General features: G+C 52.5%; 2 protein-coding genes across 13 annotated transcripts in view; one reads left to right on the top strand and one right to left on the bottom strand.

Moving 5' to 3' along the window:
• The window catches only part of UNC5A (unc-5 netrin receptor A), a 60962-nt gene extending 56589 nt beyond the window's left edge, over positions 1 to 4373 (top strand). For 2 of the 3 annotated variants that reach the window (XM_082723138.1, XM_082723136.1), the window contains 7 exons: positions 627 to 714; positions 962 to 1130; positions 1290 to 1523; positions 1662 to 1811; positions 1892 to 2056; positions 2768 to 2946; positions 3192 to 4373. In XM_082723138.1, the coding sequence (XP_082579264.1) occupies positions 627 to 714; positions 962 to 1130; positions 1290 to 1523; positions 1662 to 1811; positions 1892 to 2056; positions 2768 to 2946; positions 3192 to 3357 (1151 nt within the window). In that variant the 3' untranslated portion in view covers positions 3358 to 4373. The remainder of the gene's footprint in view (positions 1 to 626; positions 715 to 961; positions 1131 to 1289; positions 1524 to 1661; positions 1812 to 1891; positions 2057 to 2767; positions 2947 to 3191) is intronic. The other variant, XM_082723137.1, reaches the window with a different exon arrangement.
• HK3 (hexokinase 3) lies at positions 4344 to 21276 on the bottom strand. Of its 10 annotated transcripts, none has more exons than XM_082723128.1 (20): positions 21155 to 21276; positions 20783 to 20855; positions 17643 to 17764; positions 14458 to 14635; positions 14114 to 14268; positions 13908 to 14027; positions 13722 to 13817; positions 12760 to 12859; positions 12494 to 12677; positions 11881 to 12036; positions 11496 to 11747; positions 10842 to 11137; positions 10609 to 10748; positions 10410 to 10529; positions 7451 to 7546; positions 7166 to 7265; positions 5397 to 5580; positions 5150 to 5305; positions 4753 to 4986; positions 4344 to 4665 (listed from the first exon to the last, which is right to left on the bottom strand). In XM_082723128.1, exons 2-20 carry the CDS (start codon positions 20844 to 20846, stop codon positions 4521 to 4523), a joined length of 2898 nt encoding a protein of 965 aa, XP_082579254.1. In that variant the 5' UTR covers positions 20847 to 20855; positions 21155 to 21276; the 3' UTR covers positions 4344 to 4520. The 10 variants fall into 10 exon arrangements, with proteins under 10 accessions (XP_082579254.1, XP_082579258.1, XP_082579256.1 ...); XM_082723132.1 differs by having other exon boundaries at positions 11496 to 11729; XM_082723130.1 differs by having other exon boundaries at positions 14458 to 14620.
• Between the last annotated feature and the right edge of the window lie 126 nt (positions 21277 to 21402).

Genomic DNA, 21402 nt, shown 5'->3' with positions numbered 1-21402 from the left:
GGCTGAGAATGGCCATCCCCAAAGATGGCCAGGGCAGATAGGAGGAGGAAAGCTTGAGGAACAGGAGGACAGGGAACCCAGGCAGAGGTGTGCTCAAGAGAGGGGGGCTTCAGAATAGCCAAGAATACAGCACAGGCTGGGCTAAGGAAGCTGCTGGAAAGGTTGCCGGGGCCAGAGGTGAAGGGCTAGGCCAGGGAGCTGGACCTTATGCTGGAGGCAGGGAAGGTTTTAAGCAGGAGTGCCCTGGTCCCACCCAGTGTCTTTTGGGTGATAGGTCAGGTAGGTACAAAACACCTAGCACCTTTTGTTCCAGAGCTTTCTGTGCTCAGGCTAACTAGGCATGCTTTTTCCACCCGAGTTCCCTTAGCCTCTCTTGGGGTCACTAGGACTCCGTTTCATGTCTGTGTGGGTAGATGGACAGCCTGGCAGTCCCCTTGGCACTTCTGTCCCCTGGCAGTCCCTTTGGCACTTCTGTCCCCTGGCAGTCCCTTTGGCACCTCTGTCCCCTAGTCCAGGCTGGCAGTGGTCAGTCCTCAAAGGGAGGTGCCTGTAGGGGCTGGGAGAGAGGGGTGTTTGATGTCTTTGCAGCCCTGGTAAACCCCAGGCCTCCTCCTACTTTGTCACAGGGATCAGCCTCCTCATTCCTCCAGATGCCATACCCCGGGGAAAGATCTACGAGATCTACCTCACCCTGCACAAGCCAGAGGATGTGAGGTGTGGGCGCGGGCCCTGTTGCTAGGGCTGGGTGGGTCCTGCCCTCTGCCTTTAGTCACCATGATATCCCCTAGCCATCCTCTGTCAGACTTGGTCTAGCCTCGCCCTGGGGAGGGCAGGGAAGAACTGCCCATAAGCTCCACCCAGCCCTGGGGCCTCAACCCTGGGGTGCCAATTGCTCTGCCCCAGCCAACTGCCAACAGCCCACTGACACCTTTCCCTCTCCACCCATATTTTCCCACTTGAGGTTGCCCCTAGCTGGCTGTCAGACCCTGCTGAGTCCCATCGTTAGCTGTGGGCCCCCTGGAGTCCTGCTCACCCGGCCGGTCATCCTCGCCATGGACCACTGTGGGGAGCCCTGCCCAGAGAGCTGGAGCCTGCGCCTCAAAAAGCAGTCCTGTGAGGGCAGCTGGGAGGTGAGCAGGAATGGCCCTGAGCCCAACCACCTGAGCACTGAGGAGTTCAGAGTGGAGCCTGGGCTTCCCACCTGGCCCTTGAGCCACCCTCTCCCCAGTCTGGCCACTCCTCACCGTTGGAGTTGGCCATGAGCTGACCCATCCGGCCCTTGCCCGCAGGATGTGCTGCATCTGGGAGAGGAGGCACCCTCCCACCTCTACTACTGCCAGCTGGAGGCCGGCGCCTGCTATGTCTTCACTGAGCAACTGGGCCGCTTTGCCCTGGTAGGAGAGGCCCTCAGTGTGGCTGCGACCAAGCGCCTCAAGCTGCTTCTGTTTGCCCCCGTGGCCTGCACCTCCCTCGAGTACAACATCAGAGTCTACTGCCTACATGACACCCACGACGCACTCAAGGTACCCCCCCCCGCCCCCACCCTGCCACAGGGAGGCCACACCACCACTGGCACGGAGGGCCTCTCCTCCCGGGAGGGGCAGCAGTGGGGAAGGTGCTCCAGGCCCCAGACTCAGCTGACCAGCTGGGGTGTGCTACAGGAGGTGGTACAGCTGGAGAAGCAGCTGGGGGGACAGCTGATCCAGGAGCCCCGAGTCCTGCACTTCAAGGACAGTTACCACAACCTGCGTTTGTCCATCCACGATGTGCCCAGCTCCCTGTGGAAGAGCAAGCTCCTCGTGAGCTACCAGGTGAGGCCACTCAGGGTGCCTAGAGTGGGCACAACCAAGGCTGGACACACCTGACTCAGCCTCTCTGCCCACCCCCTCAGGAGATCCCCTTTTATCATATCTGGAACGGCACCCAGCAGTACCTGCACTGCACCTTCACCTTGGAGCGCGTCAGCCCCAGCACCAGTGACCTGGCCTGCAAGGTGTGGGTGTGGCAGGTGGAAGGCGACGGGCAGAGCTTCAATATCAACTTCAACATCACCAAGGTGGGCAGAAGGGGGCATCAGCACTGCAGAAATGTGCCTCCCCCCCCAACATACACACAGACACACAGACACACAGACACACACACACACACACACACGGCCTGTCCTGCCATCAAGACCACCTCCTCCTCCTAGAAACTGCTTAGCAGCTTCCCCCAAGTCTCCAGGGAGAGAGGTGCAGATGCAAACAGACAGATGCAGACAGATGCGATTGCTATCTGACTTGGGGGTGGAAATTGAAAAGGATGTGGGAGCCGCAGTAGGGAGAGACAGAGCCTGGGGGCCTTGGGGTTTCCAGGAGGAGGAACTTTGTACCATGCCTTGAAGGATGAAAAAGAGACAGAGTGAGGGAAAGGGGGCTTCTGGCTGTGGGAACTGAGTGGGGAGGACAAAGATAGTGAGATGAGCACAGTGAGTTCTGAGTAATCAGTAGCGGTGACTTGGGGAGGGGTGATGGGGAGAGAGGAGGGGAATGAGGCTTGATAGCTCCTCTGCACTGGCTGTGAGACTTTGGGTGGGTCACCATAGCTCTGAGCCTTGAGACCTTCTAAACTCTAGTGAGCAGAGCTCTGGCATACCAGGGGTGCCCAAGAAATAGTACCCATGCTACCCCCATGCTGTGGTGGTTTGGGTGCTCCCCCAGCAGGTGGTGGCAGTGGGCCTGGGCCATGAAATTTCTAACAGGCACCTCCACCCCTCCCCCACCTCCAGGACACAAGATTTGCTGAGCTGCTGGCTCTGGAGAGTGAAGGGGGGGTCCCAGCCCTAGTGGGCCCCAGTGCCTTCAAGATCCCCTTCCTCATTCGGCAGAAGATCATTACCAGCCTCGACCCACCCTGTAGCCGGGGTGCTGACTGGCGGACTCTGGCCCAGAAACTCCACCTGGACAGGTGGGTGGGAGATGGGCAGGGAGGGGCTGCAAAGGCCCCCTGCAGTCCTTCCTGGTGGGAGAGGATGGGTGGGGTGGGTAAGAAGCTCAGTGGGGCGGGCTTGCCCCCCCGACCACAAGCAACCAGGGTATCCAGTGCAACTTGGCCAAGGGGAGGTCCTGCCCTTGGGTGGGCTGAGAGGCAGAAGGGTACAGCCTGGGGTGAAGCAGGGCTGCTGACTGGCTCCTGTCCCCTCCCTTCCACAGCCATCTCAGCTTCTTTGCCTCCAAGCCCAGCCCCACAGCCATGATCCTCAACCTGTGGGAGGCGCGGCACTTCCCCAATGGCAACCTCAGCCAGCTGGCTGCAGCAGTAGCTGGACTGGGCCAGCCAGACGCTGGCCTCTTCACGGTGTCAGAGGCGGAGTGCTGAGGCCAGCCAGGCCTACAACGCCTATACTCTCACCAGCTTTGGCACCCGCCAGGGACGGGCAGAAGCCAGATGGGGCCCTTTCCCCTCCTCAGGGGGAGCTGTGTGGACAGGCCCCCTCCTGGCAGACACTGTCCCTTAACACTGGCCCTTCAGACTCTGCCCACACTTCCACCCGTCCAAGGCCTGCCTGGCCAGACTGGTACTGCCACCTCCTCTGACCCTGCCCCAGCCTCTGGGGCTCCGGGTGGACAGTGACTAGAGCCCAAGCCAGGCCCAGCCCATCTGTGTGTGTGTATGTGCGTGTGATGCTACCTCTCCTCCTAGCCCCTGGCCAGGAGGCCGCATACACACGGGCATACACGCACACGCTGGGCTCGGGACATGGCCCCCAGAGCTCCTGCCTGAGCTGGACCTTATGCAAACATTTCTGTGCCTGCCAGGTAGGGGCACATCTGAGGGGCCTGGCTCCAAGCCTATGAGACTGAGGGCCACAGCTGGACAAGGGGCGGCCCCTGGATTCAGGCGTACGACCACCACGCGGGCATGTGCCCATGCATGTCTCGTGTGCTCATCTCACAGACTCCCTGCCAACCCACCACACACACACACCTCATGCTGTACACCCAGAGGCCACTCACGTCTCTCACACCCAGTGTCAGTCCACATCTGCCTCTCACATGCTGCCCTTCTCCCACCCACCCAGGGACACCCAATGGCTCCTCCCTGATCCTCCCCCGCCCCCAGCCTGGAGGAGCCCTGCCCAACAGGGCATGTGAATATGCAATGGGAGTCCCGGGCTGGACAATGGCAAGTGTGCGTGCTGTGGTGTGCCCGTTCCTGGGGCTGGCCGGTTCCCCCATGTGGGGCCTGTTGTGTGAAGCTCGTGCCCTGACTCTGTCTTAAGTGCTTTCATGCACTTACACTTGGCCTTATGTACACAGCCTTGCCCGGCCGCCGGGGCGCGTAGGGATTTTAGCGGACGTGAATGTAAATAAATTATATATATATATTGCTAACCCGAGTGCTACTTCTCTCTGGGAATGCCAGAGGTCAAGGCTAGTGGACACAGAAGGGCCACACTTGGGCTCTTTGGGAGTCCTGCATGACTGGAGACATGTGGGACCTGGGCCCTGGTCCAGCGAGGGTAGTTCCCAGATACTTCTTCAAACACAGGCCGTCTGGGCAAGGCGGCAGGCAACTGCAGTGACCAGGGCTGCACCTTTGCCGGACCCATCTTCCGACTGCAGGAAGGTGACCACACAGCGAGGGGCCAGCTTTCTCACTGTGGCTGCCACCAGGCTGGAAAAGCTGTGGGGAGGAGGACTGAGGTGAGCCCTGGCCAGCCAGATTCCCCCCAGGCCATTCCTCCCTGCCCATCCCAGCACCCAGACTCACTGGGGATGCAGCTTGTAGAGGGTCCCATCCACCCCTACGGTCACAGTCAGCTCTTCTAGGCCCCGGTTCTCACGGATCTTCTCCACTACAGCAGCCACACCCGCCCCACAGAGCTGAGCAGCCCGCTGGGACACAGCCTGGCACACCTCCAGGACCATCAGGGCATCATCTGAGGTCAAGGGCAGCCCCAGATCCTCCAGGATGGCTCGGACCTGCCTTAGAGCCAGGCTGTCACTGGAGGACAGGAAGGAATAGAACACAGAGAGCCAGGGTCCTACATTAGCTTTCCCACCTCATGAGTTCTCCGGAATGGACCTCCCACTAACCAGCATTTTACCCAAAGTGGGTAGATAGATTCTCTTGGGAGGTGGAAGGAGGCAATACAGGCCTTAGGCACCTTTCAATCTCGGAGAGAAACTTGGTCTTGAAGATGTCCCTGGTCTGAAGGCGCTGGGTCTGCTGGCCCCGGAAGAGAACTCCAAGGCTGGTCAAATGCAAGAGAATGTGGCGGACGATCTCCCCCAGGTACATGCCACTGATCATCTTCTCAAAGCTGCATGAAAGCACAAAGGTCAGGAGACCCTACCTGCTTCCATAACCAGTGCCAGCCACCACCAGCTGCCCCTGCCCAGCCCCACCCATACCTCTGCTTGCCAGGGTTGATGGATGCCTGGTCCACATTTGCATCAAAGCAGGTTCTAAGCAATTCCAGAGAGCCATCATCCCCAAAGGCACCCCACTCCATATTGATGCACATATGGCCTGAGTCCCCAGCCACAGCTGCCACATTCCGAAGCTCCTCCATGTAGCAGGCATTGGTGCCAGTTCCTGCAGAGAGGCCAGACAGGGTGGAAGTCATTTACTGACAGATAAGACCCCTCCCTCTGTGCCCTTCCCAAACTGAGATGGCAAAATTTAGGCTCATTTCTGACCTCTCCATTTCCTCACACCAACAACTTGTCTTAATGTCCTGGTCTGCCTTCTTTCCCGACATTCCTTCTGCAGACCCTGGCAGCATCAACCCCTGTGGACCTCCTCTCCTTCCCCTACCAGCATCACCATCAGTGTATCTTCCGTGCTATGCCAGAGCACCCCTGGGAGATGTGTGAGAGCTCCTCCACTATCAGCAGTTGAGAGGCCCAAGCTCCCTGGACTAGCTTTCCAGATCTTTAGTCAAACTAGCAGGTTCTGGGGACATAGACAGGAATCAGATATGAAGAGCCCCATGGTGGCCAGGGCATGGGCAATAAGCAGCTAACATGATATTGCCTGTATGTACCCAAATAGAAGTGCAAAGAAGAGCATGATGGGAGCCTTGAGTGTAGCTGAGTCTTCCTGCCTAGAGGGTCAGAGAAAGCTACAGACAGGAAATGATGTTTGGATTTGACTGTGAAGCCAGGAACACAGGAAAGGAATTCTAGGTAGAAGGCACATTCTGGATTAAGATACACCCTTTCTCTCCCCAACACATAGTTAGCTCTACACAAGTGGTCTCCTTATCAGCCCCACCTGGATTTCCTCTGACTAGTTTATTCAAAAAGCAATCTAGGCATACCTCTCCTGAGCATCTCCCCACTCAGCTCTATGTTCAAGAAGCTCCCAGTTTCAAAAGGAGTCTGCCGTAAACCTCCTGACCTAGGATTCTGATGCCTAAAGAGCTATGAGAGCCATCCTCCTGCATCTAGATAGACATTCTTTAAGTCCCACTCATGTTAAGACCACTTCCTTTCTGATCTTAACCTTGTCATCCCATTGTGCAGAGTCAGATTCAGCTCTGACTGCCACATGCTGTCCTGGGCTTGATCCCCACTAAATGGTGGGTTTTGAGAAGATAGGTATTACCCCCATTTTTATGTGTAGTCTTCCTGTCCCTTCATCCAGCCTCTATCTGGCCAGAGGAGGAATGTTTAATAAAGACTTAGGATCTTGGACTACCGGAAGGACAGCCTCACAGCTCACTCTCTGTTCTCCACCCCAGCCTCTACCCAGTTCCAAGCACTGAGCGTGTACCACGGGCCAGGAGCTGTGCCACACTTTGTTCCCTCTCCTCTCACTCTCATGATTCTTGAGATAGCCATTGCTATTATCTCTGTCTTAGAAGGAAATGGAGGCTTTGGTGATTTGCCCACGGTCACACAGAGCTAGTATTTCCACCCAAATCTGTATGACTCCAAAGCTCATATTCATTTAACAGAAAGGCAAACGAGGCTCAGAAAGCTTAAATGACTATGAATAGTATAGCTAGGCTGAGCAAAGTTCAGACACAGCCCATGAGTGTTGCCGGGCCTAGCTGAGTCAGGTGGAAATCACGCCCCATCCCCAAGGCCAGAGGAACATCCAACCTGAGGAATCAACAGAAGGCAATGAATTAACATCAGGCAGTAGGAGCACAAAAGAACAGGGCCCTCCTCACCAACGATGAGGCCGACCTCACAACGGGAGTCCTCATAGCCACAGGACATCATGGTCCCCACCGTGTCATTGACAATGGCAACCACATTCAGCTCCACTGCCTGCACACAAAAGGATGCTGCTAGTTGCTGGGCAACGTGGTTGTCATGGCAACCAGCGCTGGACCCAGAGGTCTCTACTACAGAGAGCCACCCACTCCACCCCCCCAGGTCAGGAAGCAGGAGACCCTCTGCTCCCTTCAAGTCCTGCCACAGCCCCAAAGCACCCCTGGAGGCAGACTCCTCACCTGTCTTCTCCCGATGGCTTCCCGCAGCAGACACACAACGTCTTGGCCCTCACAGTCAGATGCATTGAAACCCTTTGTCCAGTTTAGGAGGATGCCCTGGGGTGGGACAAAGGTGGGGTCAGAAGGTGAAGGCCCCTTGGAATCTCTCTCTCCCTTCCCAAAGCCTGTACCTCATCAGAAGCATATGCTATCCCCTCTCACCAAGCAGGATTCCATGCCCACTCTGCCACATGGCTGAGGGCCTTACCCTCTGCCCCCTCCTAACTCCCCAGGAGCCTTCCAGTGTAAAGAAACCTATTAATAACCATCCGACCTGTGTCTTCTATTATTAGTGCCAGAATGCTCAGATGGTCTGAGAGTCTGGACGTTTTAAGACGGCTTCCCAGAAGGAATGGCCCTTCATAATTGGGTTAGGAATGAACAGAGCTGATAAAATGAGTGCTGTGTCCGGGAAGGGGGAGGACAGAGAAGGCCCAGAGGTCCAAATGACAGACTATTCTGCTCTTTTAGAAAGAACTAGCAAGAGTCATTTGAGAGGAAGGAAACTGAGGAATTAGGGACAGAGCCATGTCAAAAAGAAATTCACTTGTGTATTCCAGATATGAGTGAAGGACAAAAGGAAAAGCTAGAACCTAGAACACCCAGGCAGGATGGGAGGAGAGAAGACAGATAAGCCTTTATTGTGAGAAACTTGCCTTAAATTATGAACTTATTGATGGGCTTGACAATCTAGGACTATCCTTTTCTTTTTTTTTTTTTTTAATATTTATTTATTTATTTATTTATTTGACAGAGAGAGATCACAAGTAGGCAGAGAGGCAGGCAGAGAGAGAGGGGGAAGCAGGCTCCCCGCTGAGCAGAGAGCCCAATGTGGGGCTCGATCCCAGGACCCTGAGATCATGACCTGAGCTGCAGGCAGAGGCTTAAACCACTGAGCCACCCAGGCGCCCCTAGGACTATCCTTTTCTAATTGTGCTTTCTCAGAGAGCAGGCAGGGGGAGTTATTCTCCTGCTGTTAAAAAATGACAGCTCTGCCCAAAGTAAGAGCATGCAAAGCAGATATGAAAATCTTTGGGGGGCACCTTGATGGCTCAGTCAGTCGAGTGTCCAACTCTTGATTTTGGCTCAGGTCATGATCTCAGGGTCCTGGGATAGAGCCTTGCATCTGGGCTCCATGCTCAGCACACCATCTGCTTGAGATTCTTTCTCTCCCTGGCCCTCTGGCCCTCTGCCCTGCACTCTCTCTAAAATAAATCTTAAAAAAAAAAAAAAAAAGGAAAATCTTTGGGGCAGAAGATTTTAGACATACGAACTGACTCTTCTTCCTCCAACAACATTTCCTTTTATCCCCTGCCCTATGCAACCACAGCCAGAGTGCTGAATGCTCGTGTGAAACACAATAACTACAAGCCAGAGAGTGAGACGGCAATTAAAAAGGAGGGCTACTGTGGGGGAACCCAGATCGTAAGTAGCGCCAATACTTTCCTGCTCTCAGATGACAGACAGACCCCAGTCTGGGGAAGGGGAGCTGAGGCAACCTCAGAGCCAGGTTTTGGAGTTTCCTGAGACAAGCATTCTATACCTCTACCTGGACCATACCCTTATGGGTAGGAAGGAGACAGAAGAGATCTGAGTGATCTGACAGCAGAGGAGGTCTCTGTCCTCCTTCCCCATGGAGGGGAAGGTGAGTTGTAAAGGGAGGTGTTAAGAATCAAGAGAGGAAGTGTCAAGAGTCCTCACAGCTGGGGCCTAGGCATTTCCCGACTTCCCTGAGTGTCTGCGCATACACAGCAAAGGGTACTGTGCAGCTGAAAGGGGCCCTTACCTGGGGAAAGAGGCCTCCAGATTGATTATTATTAAGCCATCCTCCCCAAAATAATGTGGGCTTAACACAGAAATTAAGTTCAGTTCTAGATAATGAATAGGACCCTGTTTTCTTCTTGCGCACATGATTTTGCATACTGAGTCCCACCTGCTTCTCACATCTTACAAGGAATAATCAAATGGTGCCAGCATGCTTAGTCTAGAGTGGGGCAGACCAGCAGAGAGACACTGCTGAATGCTTGATTCCAAAGGGCCACTGTGTAAAAGAAAGCCAAGTGCAGAAGCTGTGTCTGAGAGAGGTCACACCTGGAGCAGAGCCTAAAACTGCATAAAGTCTGGGTGGTGTAAAGAAGGCAGAGCTTTTCAGGAAGAACATAGTGGATGATTTTAGGGGCAGCAAGCTCCTCCTCACTGAAGGCAGCTTTTTGGCAGAAGTTAGGGGTGTTGAGGAGGAGACTCTTGGGAGCTTGGACCAAAGTACGGGAGGAGCTGTCTTCATGACAGCCCTCTGGTGTGTGCACTGAGAAGTCCAGCATTCTTCTTGAAGGACATGTAGAGGTGTATGCTCAGTTGGTGCTGTGTCTAGATCTGTGTGTGCTGCTCTACCATTCCAGTCAGGCACCCAATACCAAGCCAGGCATGAGAGGTACACAGTAAGTTCAGGAAGGGGAGATAGGGCAAAGAAACCAGGCAACCATAAGCCCTTTCACTAAACAGGAACTAATGCTGTTTCCTGCAGGTCTCCTAGATTGGTACACCAGGCCTGTGGAGTAGACAGTCAATGTGTTCCTTCATCAGCCCTGATCGGGGCCTACACTGCTCCCAAGTGCCCAGACCTAACCTGGCTCCATTTTCCTGCCCATTGGCAGCCCCCAGGCGTATCCATAATCTTTTCCATCCTGGGCCTCATTACAGTCCTGGATTCCAGGTGAATTTACCACACCCCCTTCACCTGCACACACCATGTCCAGTGAAACCGAGGCTAGGGGCTGGCTCAGGCCAGCAGTTCTTCTGCCCACCCCCAGCCCCAGCCCAGGATACTTGAAGCCCTCTCCCCAGCCTCCTGCCCATTCCATGAAGGGTATGAGTGTGTAAAGCCCTTGGGGATAGTTTCTCCTGGCCCTCTGTCCCTCACCTGGTCGAGGCCAAGCTGCCTGCATGGGAAGGAGAAGGTGAAACCCAGAGGGAGGCTCTGCCCACTCAGGCCCTGCTTCTGCTGGAAGTCCACAATGCAGTCCACGATGTGGTCGAAGAGCTGAGGTGCAAGGCAAGTCAGGGTGTGGCCCAGCCTGGGTCCTTCCCCGCCCCTGACATTAGGTCCAAGCTCTGGGTACCTGCTGTCCAGAGCCCTGGGCCACATACTCCGGGATGGAGTAGACCTGGCTGGTGATCTTCACACCTCCTTCTGTCACACGCACCAAGAGAACCCGAAAGTTGGTGCCCCCCAGGTCCAGGGCCAGGAAGTCCCCACGTTCTGTGGAACAGAGATCCCCAGAGTCAGGACAAAGCACGTTCTGTGACCTCCATGAACCCATATCCCAGCCCCACACTCATGCCAGATCCTCACCAGTGCCATCAGGTGTGGCCCGGACATAAGTGGGCAGCATGCGGAGGGATGAGGCCTCCCCTCGGAGTCCCTTGACCATGGCCTCCCGCATCTGTGCCTGCACCACTGCCAGCTGCTCATGGTTCAACCGGAAAGGTGCCAGGGTCTCTTCCAGCAGGTGCCGGTGAGCAGCGAGGCGGGCAGCCACAGCAGTCACCATTGCCACACCCCGGCCACCCCCATCCACAGAGGGAATGAAGGAGACATCACATTCCGGGGCCAGGAGCATCACAGTCTCCTGCAGGATGCTGAGGAAACTACACAGACACAAAGCAGGCATACCTGGCTTGACACCTGACCCTGAACTCCAGGACTTGCTGAAGCCCTGGGCCCCATCTCTTCAAATCCCTTCAGTTCTAAGTCCAACTGTACACCAACCTTATGCCCAGTATCTCCAGTGCTCCCAGTGTCCTCAGAGTCCCCCTCCCTTGCATACCTGAAGAGAAGCATCTTTCCTCTCTTCTGACTTCTTCTGGCGTCCCTTAGTCCCCATCTGACCTTACCCTGCCACTCATACCCACTGCCTTGCACACATGGAACTAGAGTGCCCTCTGGGTCTTTATGGAAAACACATTCTTGCTACCTGCTCACACAGGAAGTCTGTATTTCCAGTACCTGGGGTGTCGCTCAAACACTCGGCCTCCGGTAGCCACAGCAATCTGAAGCATCTGCAGCTCCCGGCTGTGCCGGAGGCGGGAGAGAACAGCAGCCAGGGCGGCGGCACAGAGCCGGGCAGCCCGAGTCAACACGGCTGCACACACGTACTGCACAAGCTTGGCGTCCGAGGCCCCCACACTCAGGCCCAAGTCCTGCAGGATGGCATGCACACGGGCTGCCCCAGCCAAGGGGCTGGAGGGACACAGGGTACTGCTTTGGGACTCAAGTAGCCCCAAAGCTCCCTGCCCTCCCTCAGCCCCATGGCTACCTGGGGGACAGAGCATCCTCCCCTCTCCCAAGCCAAGAAGCCCTTTGTTTAAGCCTACTGGCTTTTCTTACTTACTCCTCCATCTCAGCCACATGCTCCAGGAGGATGCTGCCTTGGGTCAGCAGGGCGGAGGAGGTGCAGCCATCAAAGAGGACCCCTTGTTGGGCCAAGTGAGCCAATACAAGCCTCACCAGCTCACCCAGGTACAAGCCCCCAATCATCTTCTCAAACCTACAGGTAGGAAGGGTGGCTGGACAGAGCTTTCCTTAAGCCCTTAGCCCACTTGGTCCCACCTCCAAGGGTCCCAAAAGAAGGATCATTTTCTTTGGGGTCCCCCAGACTGGAGGTTCCAGAAGCAATGGTTTCCCAGGAGATAGATGGGTGTTTATCCAGACCCCGCTGCCCTCTCAGGCTTAGATTAGGTTCAGAGGGGCTTCTGGAGGACAGGGAACACTTTGCTACCCCCATCCCCAACACTGGTCAGGAATAAGGGAGGGCTATGGGTTGAAAATTCTGGGTTCTAGAATCTTGAGCCCTTCCTTCTTTGAGCATAGCCAGGGCCCCCTAAGATGCAACCTGGAAACCCTATGAGCAAGCAATAGGGAGGGGCCCAAGGGCCTGAGTTCAGGGACAGCAGCGAAGAAGGGAGCAGAAGAGTGATAGGCCCTAGAGCAGAAGGTCAGGCCACCTCTGGGCACCAGGATTCAGGGACTCTTGGTCCAAGGCATGGTCAAAGGTGGTCAGCACTGGTCCCAGGACCCCATCATCACTGAAGGAGCCCCACTCAACGCTGACGCAGACGCGGCCCCGGTCCTCATCCAGCACTGCCACATGCCTTGCCTCCTCCATGTAACATGCATTGGTGCCAGTGTCTGGCAGGGATGAATCCATCAGGACCTGCCCATCAGGTAGCGGTACCCCCGCACCCATCATCACAAACGGCCCATGGCTCACCTACAACAAGCCCGACCTCACAGGGCCCAAACCCTGGCTCGCAGCCCATCATGGTGCCCACTGTGTCATTCACCACGGCAACCACGTCGATGCTGTAGGCCTAGACAATGGAGAGGGCAGAGGTCATGGCTGACTTAAGTGGGTAATGCAGGGAACCTGGAGGATGGGCAAGGCTAGGGCCTTGGCTTTGAGGGAGGGGCCATGGCCTTGATAGAGGTGCTCAGAGTCCATGGAACTCAATGTGTGTTCTTGCCCACACATATACTCTCGGTCCTCCCACCCTACAGAGAATTTTCCTCCCATCCCACACTCCCCCTTGTCTCTTCCACCCTCTACTCAGGCCCTGGGGCTCTCAAAGGCTCCCGACCTCAGTCATCATCTCCAGAATACCAGTGCTCCCCACAGGACCAAGATGACTGTGAGCAAGCGCGGCACCTTGAAGACTGCACTGTAGGTACCTGACTCTCTAAGCCCCTCCTAGCCCTGAATTCCATCCACTAGCATCACAGTTAGTCCAGATGGATCCAGATCCACCTTTCTTTGGTATCCAAATGTTTGCACCTTTCTCTGAAAAACAGATCTTCCACCCCAACCCCAGCTTATGCATCTGGCAAACTCCTTAAAGCCCCTGCCCGAGTCCTAGTGTGCCCTTCCCATACTACCAGAGTCACTGAACTACCTCCTTGACAGGGGCAATCCTTTTTTGGAATGCTTTCCCTCTAGCCTGTGAGGTCCTTGAATACAGGATCAAGTCATTTCATCTTTGTTTTGCCCCATGGTCCTGAAAATTTATTTGTCCTTTCTTAGCCTTTAGTCTCTTCACATATGAAGTGGGAATGGTAGCAAAAACTACCCTAGGTTAGACTGGATAAAGGATATAAATAGAAAAGGAAAGCAGGCCCTCCCAGAAGCACAGGCACAGTCTCTGTGTGCTGCCTTCCCATTGCCCCTGCCCCACTCACCCCCTGCCTCTTGATGGCATCTCGCAGCAACTGGACCACATCATGACCTTCCACACCACTGCACCTAAAACCTTTGGTCCAGGAAATAAGGGTGCTCTGGGGGCAGAAATCTTGGATCACTCCTCCAATAGCTTTTATGGGGCTGCAAACCTTCCACCCACTGTCCCCATGCCCACTCTGCCTCACCCTGTCCAGGCCAGTCTGGTGACAAGGGAAGGAGAAGCTGAACCCAAGCTGCAGACCCTTTTTGTCCATGGGGATTGCATCCAGGAACTCAGACAGACAGCGGGCAGCAAAGTCAAAGAGCTATGGGACAAATTAAGGTCTCAGCTCTGCCCACCAGAGCCCTAGCCACCCAGCCAGTTCCCAGAGCCTAGGCAGTGGGCTCTTACCTGCTGACCAGGACCCAGCATCACCTCTGGAGGGATCACAAACTCCTGACTCCAGGGCTCCATCCTATGCCCCTTATTGCCCACCAGGGTCACCCACAGAACACGCAGTGAGGCCCCTGTGGCCCCCAGCTCCAGCACCACAAAATCTCCTTGTTCTGGGGCAAACAGGACACAGAAAGGCATGCAGCTGGCAAGCCTCCCAGAAACATCCCCAAGGACTGCAAAGTCTCATTAAGGGAGCTTAGAGTTGGGATTCTTAATGGGGAAAGGGATAAGGAACTCCGTCCCCCAGATCAGAATTCTCTCCCTAGGCCTGGCCACCAATTTTGGTCTATGCCACCCACCAGTGCCATGTGGGGTGGACCCCACGTATGTGGGCAGCATCCGGACAGAAGAGGCAGGGCTGGCCTGCCCCCCCAGTGCGTGCTCCATAGAGCACAGGAGGCTGGCTTGGATCTGCCGTAGCTGTGTCTCCGTCACCTTGAATTGCTGTAGACACGCCAGCACCTGGGGAGAAACAGGCTAATATCTGGTCAGGAGCCCCATTGCCTAGCCAAGTTCTCTGACTTCAACCAGGACTGCCCCACCAAGCTTGCTCCTCCCTTTACCAGTCCAGACCAGCACCTCCCTTAGCTTTCCCAGGAGCTGACTTGAGCCCTGCCTAAGCCCCGAGCCTTGCTGGTCTCCCCAACATGTGCCCAACCCCACTTCTTACTTCTTCATGCACCTAGGTTCTTTTGCTGCCTACACCTCATACTCAGTTCCTACATTCTCAGAAGGCTCCTTCCTGGAGGGGAGACCCACCTACCTTTTCCTTCTCCATTCTCTGGTGATTCCTTCTCAACATAGGGATGTTCCCTAGCCCTCCCATTTCTTAGAATCCAGGGTTTAGTGAGGGCATTCCTGTCATACCATTAATTCACTCTGGCTCCCCAGTACCCAGAATTAAGCTGCGCAGTGAGTTGTCGTTCACCAAATGAGCAAAGAAATGAACAAATGTGGTATGAATTTCAAGTACATGTGCTTCGCTCTCTCAATCCACTTGAATCTGGAGCCTAAGTAAGCTCAGCTTGGGAGAACCCACACTCTGGAAGACAGTCCTCCTATCCGTCAGCCATCCTTCCCACAGGCATTGATTGAGTACCTATTAGGGGCCCAACACTATTCTAAGCACTACAAGTTGCATAACCCGGTGAGTTCTGTTCTTATCAAGCTCAGATTCCAGCATAGAGGCAGAAAATGAGGAAATAAACATGAAATATGATTCTGGTAATAACAGTCGCGCTTTTTTTTTTTTTTTTAAGGCAGGAACAGAAGTTTGAGAGTGACCAGGGGAGAAAAAGGTGTTTTTGGATATTTGATAATAAGTTCTCTCTGAGGAAGTGAACTAAACGAAGGAAGGGGACAAGCCATTTGAAGATCTGGGGTGGAGGATAAAGGGATTTTCTTCGGAGTGAGGGGATGGATTTGGGGGAAGGTTGGGCCAGGGGTGAATCTGAGTGATGGGAGGGGGTAGATAGGCAGAAAGCAGAAGATGGGATACCCAAGGGTCCTCTCCACCAGTAACTTACTGTGGGGGAGCTAAGAGGAGCCCCAGTACTCTACCTCTATGTGAAAGCTCCCCTAGATGACCTTCTGGCCAGTCCTTCAAAGAGATGCTAGCAGCCTCCCTGGGTTCCCTGGAGTCCCGAACTGAAGCTCTATTTCCTGGGCTTAGTTTTTCCCAGGTCCTCACTCCCTGTCCCACAGAAATTCCATTCCTATGACTCACTGTCCCACACTGGACCTGTCTGTAAAATAACCACACAGGCATCTGAGTAAGGAGGCAGAGGAGCCAGGGAGGAGAGGCTGTTCAGTGAGGGAGATGGGGGTGACTCGGTTCCACCTCTGCTTTAGAAAGAGAATGGAAAACAGATTCCTAAGGAGGCAAATGTTCCTAACTGGAGTGCCAGATGTTCAGTTCGATGTTTACATTATAGGAGATGCTTCTAGCAGCCATGCACACTAGGAAGGGTTATTCCTATGTTATGTTACAAATGAGAAAACTGAGGCTTAGAGAGGAACAGTCATCTGTATAATCCAAGCAACTATTAAGGGACAGAGTGAGATTTGAACCCAGATCTGACTGAAGTGTTTCCACACAAATGTGAAGCCTTATAAAAACTAGCAATTTCAGGGATGCCTGGATGGCTCAGTCGGTTAAGCATCTGCCTTCAGCTCAGATCATGATCCCAGGGTCCTGGGATCAAGTCCTGTGTTGGGCTCCTTACTCAGCAAGGAGCCTGCTTCCCCCTCTGCCTGCTGTTCCCCCAGCTTGTGTGCTCGCTTTCTCTCTCAAATAAATAAATACATACATACAATCTTTAAATTAAAAACAAAAACAAAACTAGCAATTTCACCTGAAAAGAACCCAAAGCTGATGAAGGTTGCAGCGAAGAAACCCCATGGAATGAGAAAATTACATCTGAGTCTTCACCCTGCCACTTTCCTGGCTGTGTGGCCCTGGAATAAGGCTGAGAAAATAATAATACTCAGAAGGCCCCTGTGTTCCCAATGCCAGGGACCATGTCATTTCTCACTTCTGTGGCCCAGCCATGAGTTGAATACAAAGGAAATGTTTACAGCAGGGTCTGGGGCAGAGACCGGACAAAGGTGAAGTGGGAGCATGAAATGCAGTGAGGAGTGATGCCCCCCAGTTTGGGCAATAAGCCAAGTCCAGCAGATGTCAGAACAAGCTGGAAAACTAAAGAAACTGCAGGGAATAGTTCAAGAATCCTTTCATGGCTGCCTCCTCTATACAGGTCCTTTATCTCCCATTAGTTCACTTAATCCTCCAGGGGGTGGAAGGATTAGACTTTATTTTCTTCCATTTTACTGATGAGGAAACAGACTAGGAGATATGAAATGACTTACACAAGTGTTTCCTGTTTGATGGTGTGACATGCAAGGGTTTCTAAATCTTGGTCAAGATGACAGAAAAGAGAAACTCATTCTGAACTAACCCAAGGCACAGGGACTATGCTGAAGAATAACCTCCAAGTTGAGTTCAGCTCTGAAATCATCTGTGTGCCTGATTGCAGTGGCTATGTTGAAGGGAGGGAGATATGCAGGAGACTAGAGAAATAGGGGAAGGAAGTGTCTTAAGAATATAGTCTTCTACCAGAAAACCCCAAAAGGGTCCTTGCTAGACTATGTGAACCCATTCAGGGTAGGGGCAGCATCCGTGCAACAAAGTGGCAAAAAGTAATACCTTTGCAACTGAAATACCTCAGCTCAAGCTCCTGTCATGAGTTAAAACTCATCAGTTCACCTCTCTAAGCCCCCTCTTTCTCAGCTGTAAAATGAGAAGATAATCCCCACCTTGCTGTTTGTTGTGTGAAGTCACAAAGGAAACAGCTACTAGATCAGATCTGAAAGGTTTGATAAACTAAAAGGGGCTGCATGGCTGTGAACTCAGGGCCCCATGGGCTGATCCTGCTCTTTGATAGCCTTAAATAGGCATGAATCAGAACCCCAGTGCTGAACTTACCAGCTCAGAGCTGTCTGAGGGGCAGGGCAAGCCCTCCTGGGAGCAACCAGGAGCTCCTTCCCTTTGCCGCAACCCTACTGGCCCAATGGAGTCCATGTGGTTCCACAATGGAGGGTGGCCACCTATAGGAGGAAAGGGACAGCCCAGGTGAACCACATAGTCTACAGGCCCTCAGAGGCTGTGGCCCTTAACTTTTGTCCTTGAGAAGAGGACAAGGAAGAAAGCTGTAGGCAGAGCTCAGAACCTCTGACCATCAATGATCCTTTAGTAATCAACCAGAAGGCCCCCATTTTCCATAAGCACATTTATTAACAGAGCACTGGGAAGGCTGGTTCCTAATCCCAATGCTATTTATTCATCTGTCATTCATTTACATTTACCAGTTCCTGATGACTACTGTCCCAGATGCTGGAGTATAAAGCAGATGTAGGCTGGTCCTGAGGAATCTTACAGCCTTACCAACAATCACAGAACCCTTGACATAGTCAGTAACAGAGATGGACCTGCTACCGTGCTTGGGAGTTCAGGATGTTCTAGAGGTTTGGAACAAAGAGTGTGAGGTAACAAGGAGCCAAAGACTTGCTGGAGAAGCAGGTAGGCTGGACTATGGATGGCCTTTATGCCAAGCTATGTTGTACAAATTTCATTCTGAAGGGAGAAGTGGACAGGGATGGATCTGTACTTCAGAAAGGGGTTCCACTAGTGGTATAACTTTTATGACTTCTTTGAATTTTAGTTTTTTCATCTGGGAGGAAATAACTGCTTTTAAAAGGTTGTTATAATAATTAAATAAGACTTGAGAAATGCTTTGGGAAATTTAATGTGCAACACAAGCATCAGCTCATGGGTGGGTTTTTGAAGGTACAGTGATGCAGAATGGAAAGAGCCGTATGCTCAGAGTTAAGGACCCAACTCTCCACAGAAGACCTAGCACCAGGTCTCCAAATGGGAGGCCCAATTTTCTTAATCTGCCAAATGGGGATCAATATATGTCAAAGAGCTTTGTGGGGCAAATGAAATAATGAATGCAAAAGGACCTTGTGCAGAATGTACCTTCAGATTTATTTACTTGAATCTGAATTGAGCCTCAATTTCCTCCTCTATAACAGAACAAAAATTCAGTTCTTGTGAGGATTAAAGGAGTTGATGGTTTGCATACTGTAAAGAACTGTAGAAATGTTGTATTTTGCTAATTCAAGCTAGAGGCGGTACTGCTATTCCAAGAAATTCCCAAGGGAGCCTTCAGTGATTTAGGTGTCTTTCAGGAGTAAAGGAAAAGGGAAATGCAGTGAAGGCCCCAAGATGGGGAGAAGGGATTTGTCCACTGAATCAGTCTACCTCTCTTCCTGTAGCACAAGACTCCAGGGAAGAATACCTTCCCATCCCTGCAACCCTTGCCCATCCTCCATTCCCAACATGCCCATGAATTTGCCCTCCTCATGGTCAAATTGAGCTGCTGATTGTCCCATCCCAGTCTTTTCCTCAGTCTCTATCCCCTACTGTCCTCTGTCAGGCATGCAAAGCCATGAGCAATCTCTTCACTGCAAAATTCTTGTCTCTTGGCTTTCAACAACTAGTCTTTCCTGGGCCTCCTTCCCTCATAATCTTCATTACTTTTTCTCTCCACTCCCCCTTAGCAATGCCCCACCCCACCCCTGTTTCTGGTCATAGCCCTCTTCTCCACAGCCCTTTGTATCACCTTCAGGTTTTGATTAAAACCTCTGTTTCAGGTCTCCCAAATCCCTGTCCTGAGCCAAATCCCAAATTCTGATTGTCTGTTAGACATCCCTCTCCAGATGCTAGAGAAGCTTCTCAAACTCCATAGTCAAAGACACATTCATTTTCTCCTTCACTTTTTCCCCATGATACTCTTCCTGTCCTCCGTCTTAGCTGGAGGCATCAAGGTTGCTCACTCACACAGCTATTTGGGTGCCTGTCTACAACCCTGACTCTCACCTCTCCTCTATGCAATCAGGTCTGAGGCTGAAAGAGCTAAGAACAGAAAGTGCTCTCCCACATATCCCCTCTTCCCACTGCCACCGCCCTAGACCTTCTTCCCATCTGATTATTCCAACAACCTCCTAACTGATACTGTCCATCTCCCTGCCCCACCAACTCCCAACACATCACCAGAATAACTGCACAAAAATAGATATTTCTATTTTCCCCAGCTCTATCTCCCCTAAGATAGGAGGTAAACCTTCACATTGTGGTATTTCCCTTTGCGGGGGGGGGGGGGGGGTGTCTGAAACTCTTTAGCATAGCTTTGCAGGCCCCAAGTTTCCTCTCTTGCTACTCTCCCTCACACTCCAACCACACTGACTACAAGTTCGCCCTGTCTCTTGCTATCCAGCCTTCATTCACAGTTTTCCTCGAGTCTGGAACCACTGGTCTGAGTCATCTGCATCTTCATCCCAGCACAGGGTTTGACATAGTGTGCTAATACAGCTTTGAAAAATTTGGGGGTGGGGGGTGTGGGAGTGGGGCTCTTATTCAGAGAACTAAGAAATCAGTTTCCAGCAAATGTCTTCAAAATCCTATATATCTAATTTCCAAATCTGTCAAATAGGAATGTTAACTTCCTGAATGTTACAGGTTTGTTTCAAGGATAAAACAGGGTAACCGAGACAATTATAATCTTAGGAAAGGGCTAGCCACTACACACAGAGTACGCTTTCACTCTCCTTTTGAGGCCCAGCTCACTCAATCATTCTTTCATTCATTTACTCTTCTATTTATTCATTCACTCTTCTATTGGACATTTATCTGGTATTTCTACATGCCAGAGACTGTGAAGCTTCCTCCAAGAAACCTCAATATTTACACTCCCAGTAAATGTACTCATATCTGCCTCTTCCAGCTGAGCCCAGTGGGGAGGGACATGTCTCCCACATCACTAGATTCTCAGAACTCAGCTGGAGTCTGCACATGTTTAAGTTGGCCTCTTAGCTTAACTCAGCTGAATCAGATACATGAGGTGAGTCTTCCTTCTGAGAAGGATCCCAGGGACTCCTGCCAAGGATGACAGCTATCACTGAGGAACAGCTGGCTTAGTCATTCCAGGCTCTACTCTGCTAGCATGGGCCAAGCTGGAGAGATGGTGAGGGGATGGACCTGAAGTAAGTAGAAGAGGGTCTTACCCGGGAGAAGCAGCAGTTGTTCACTTTCTTCAGGCTTGAGCTCTTCTCTCGCAATGTTAGGCATCCCACTGACCTGGTTTGCACCCAAAAATGAAACTCACAGGTCACCTGAGTTATAATGTCCCACGCTCTTTCTTGGCCACCACTATCTAGACATCAGTTAATTCAGGAAGATGCACTTCCTTCTGAGTCTGCCCTAAGAGAAGTCCAGGGCAGGCAGGGCTATGGTGCAAACTTAAGCAAGATAACTGTACGAAGCTGGAACCCTGAACTAGGTCAAGGACCCTGGGACATCCCCTCTCTAATACTGGGAGCCCCACCCACTTTACAAACAGTAAACTCAAGAGTCTGAGTTTGGAGGTGATGGCTCACCTGGAAAGATGGAAGAGGCTAGCATGAGAAATATATAGTACAATAGACAATCTTCCAAAATGTTCAAGTACTAACGAGCAAGAGGCAATGTGGAACATAAGAGGAAGAGACTAACTCTGCCCTAGAGTGGGCAGGGCAAATTAAGGAAGCTGAGCCATGAAGAAAGACTAGCAGTATGCTGGCAGAGGTAATCCTTCAGAGAGAGAAGAGCCTGTGCAAAATCTTGGAGCACAAGGCACCTTCATGGT

The sequence above is a fragment of the Mustela nivalis genome (genome assembly GCF_964662115.1).
Source record: "Mustela nivalis genome assembly, chromosome: 3".
NCBI lineage: Eukaryota > Metazoa > Chordata > Mammalia > Carnivora > Mustelidae > Mustela > Mustela nivalis.
This window is presented reverse-complemented; position numbering and strand designations above follow the sequence as displayed.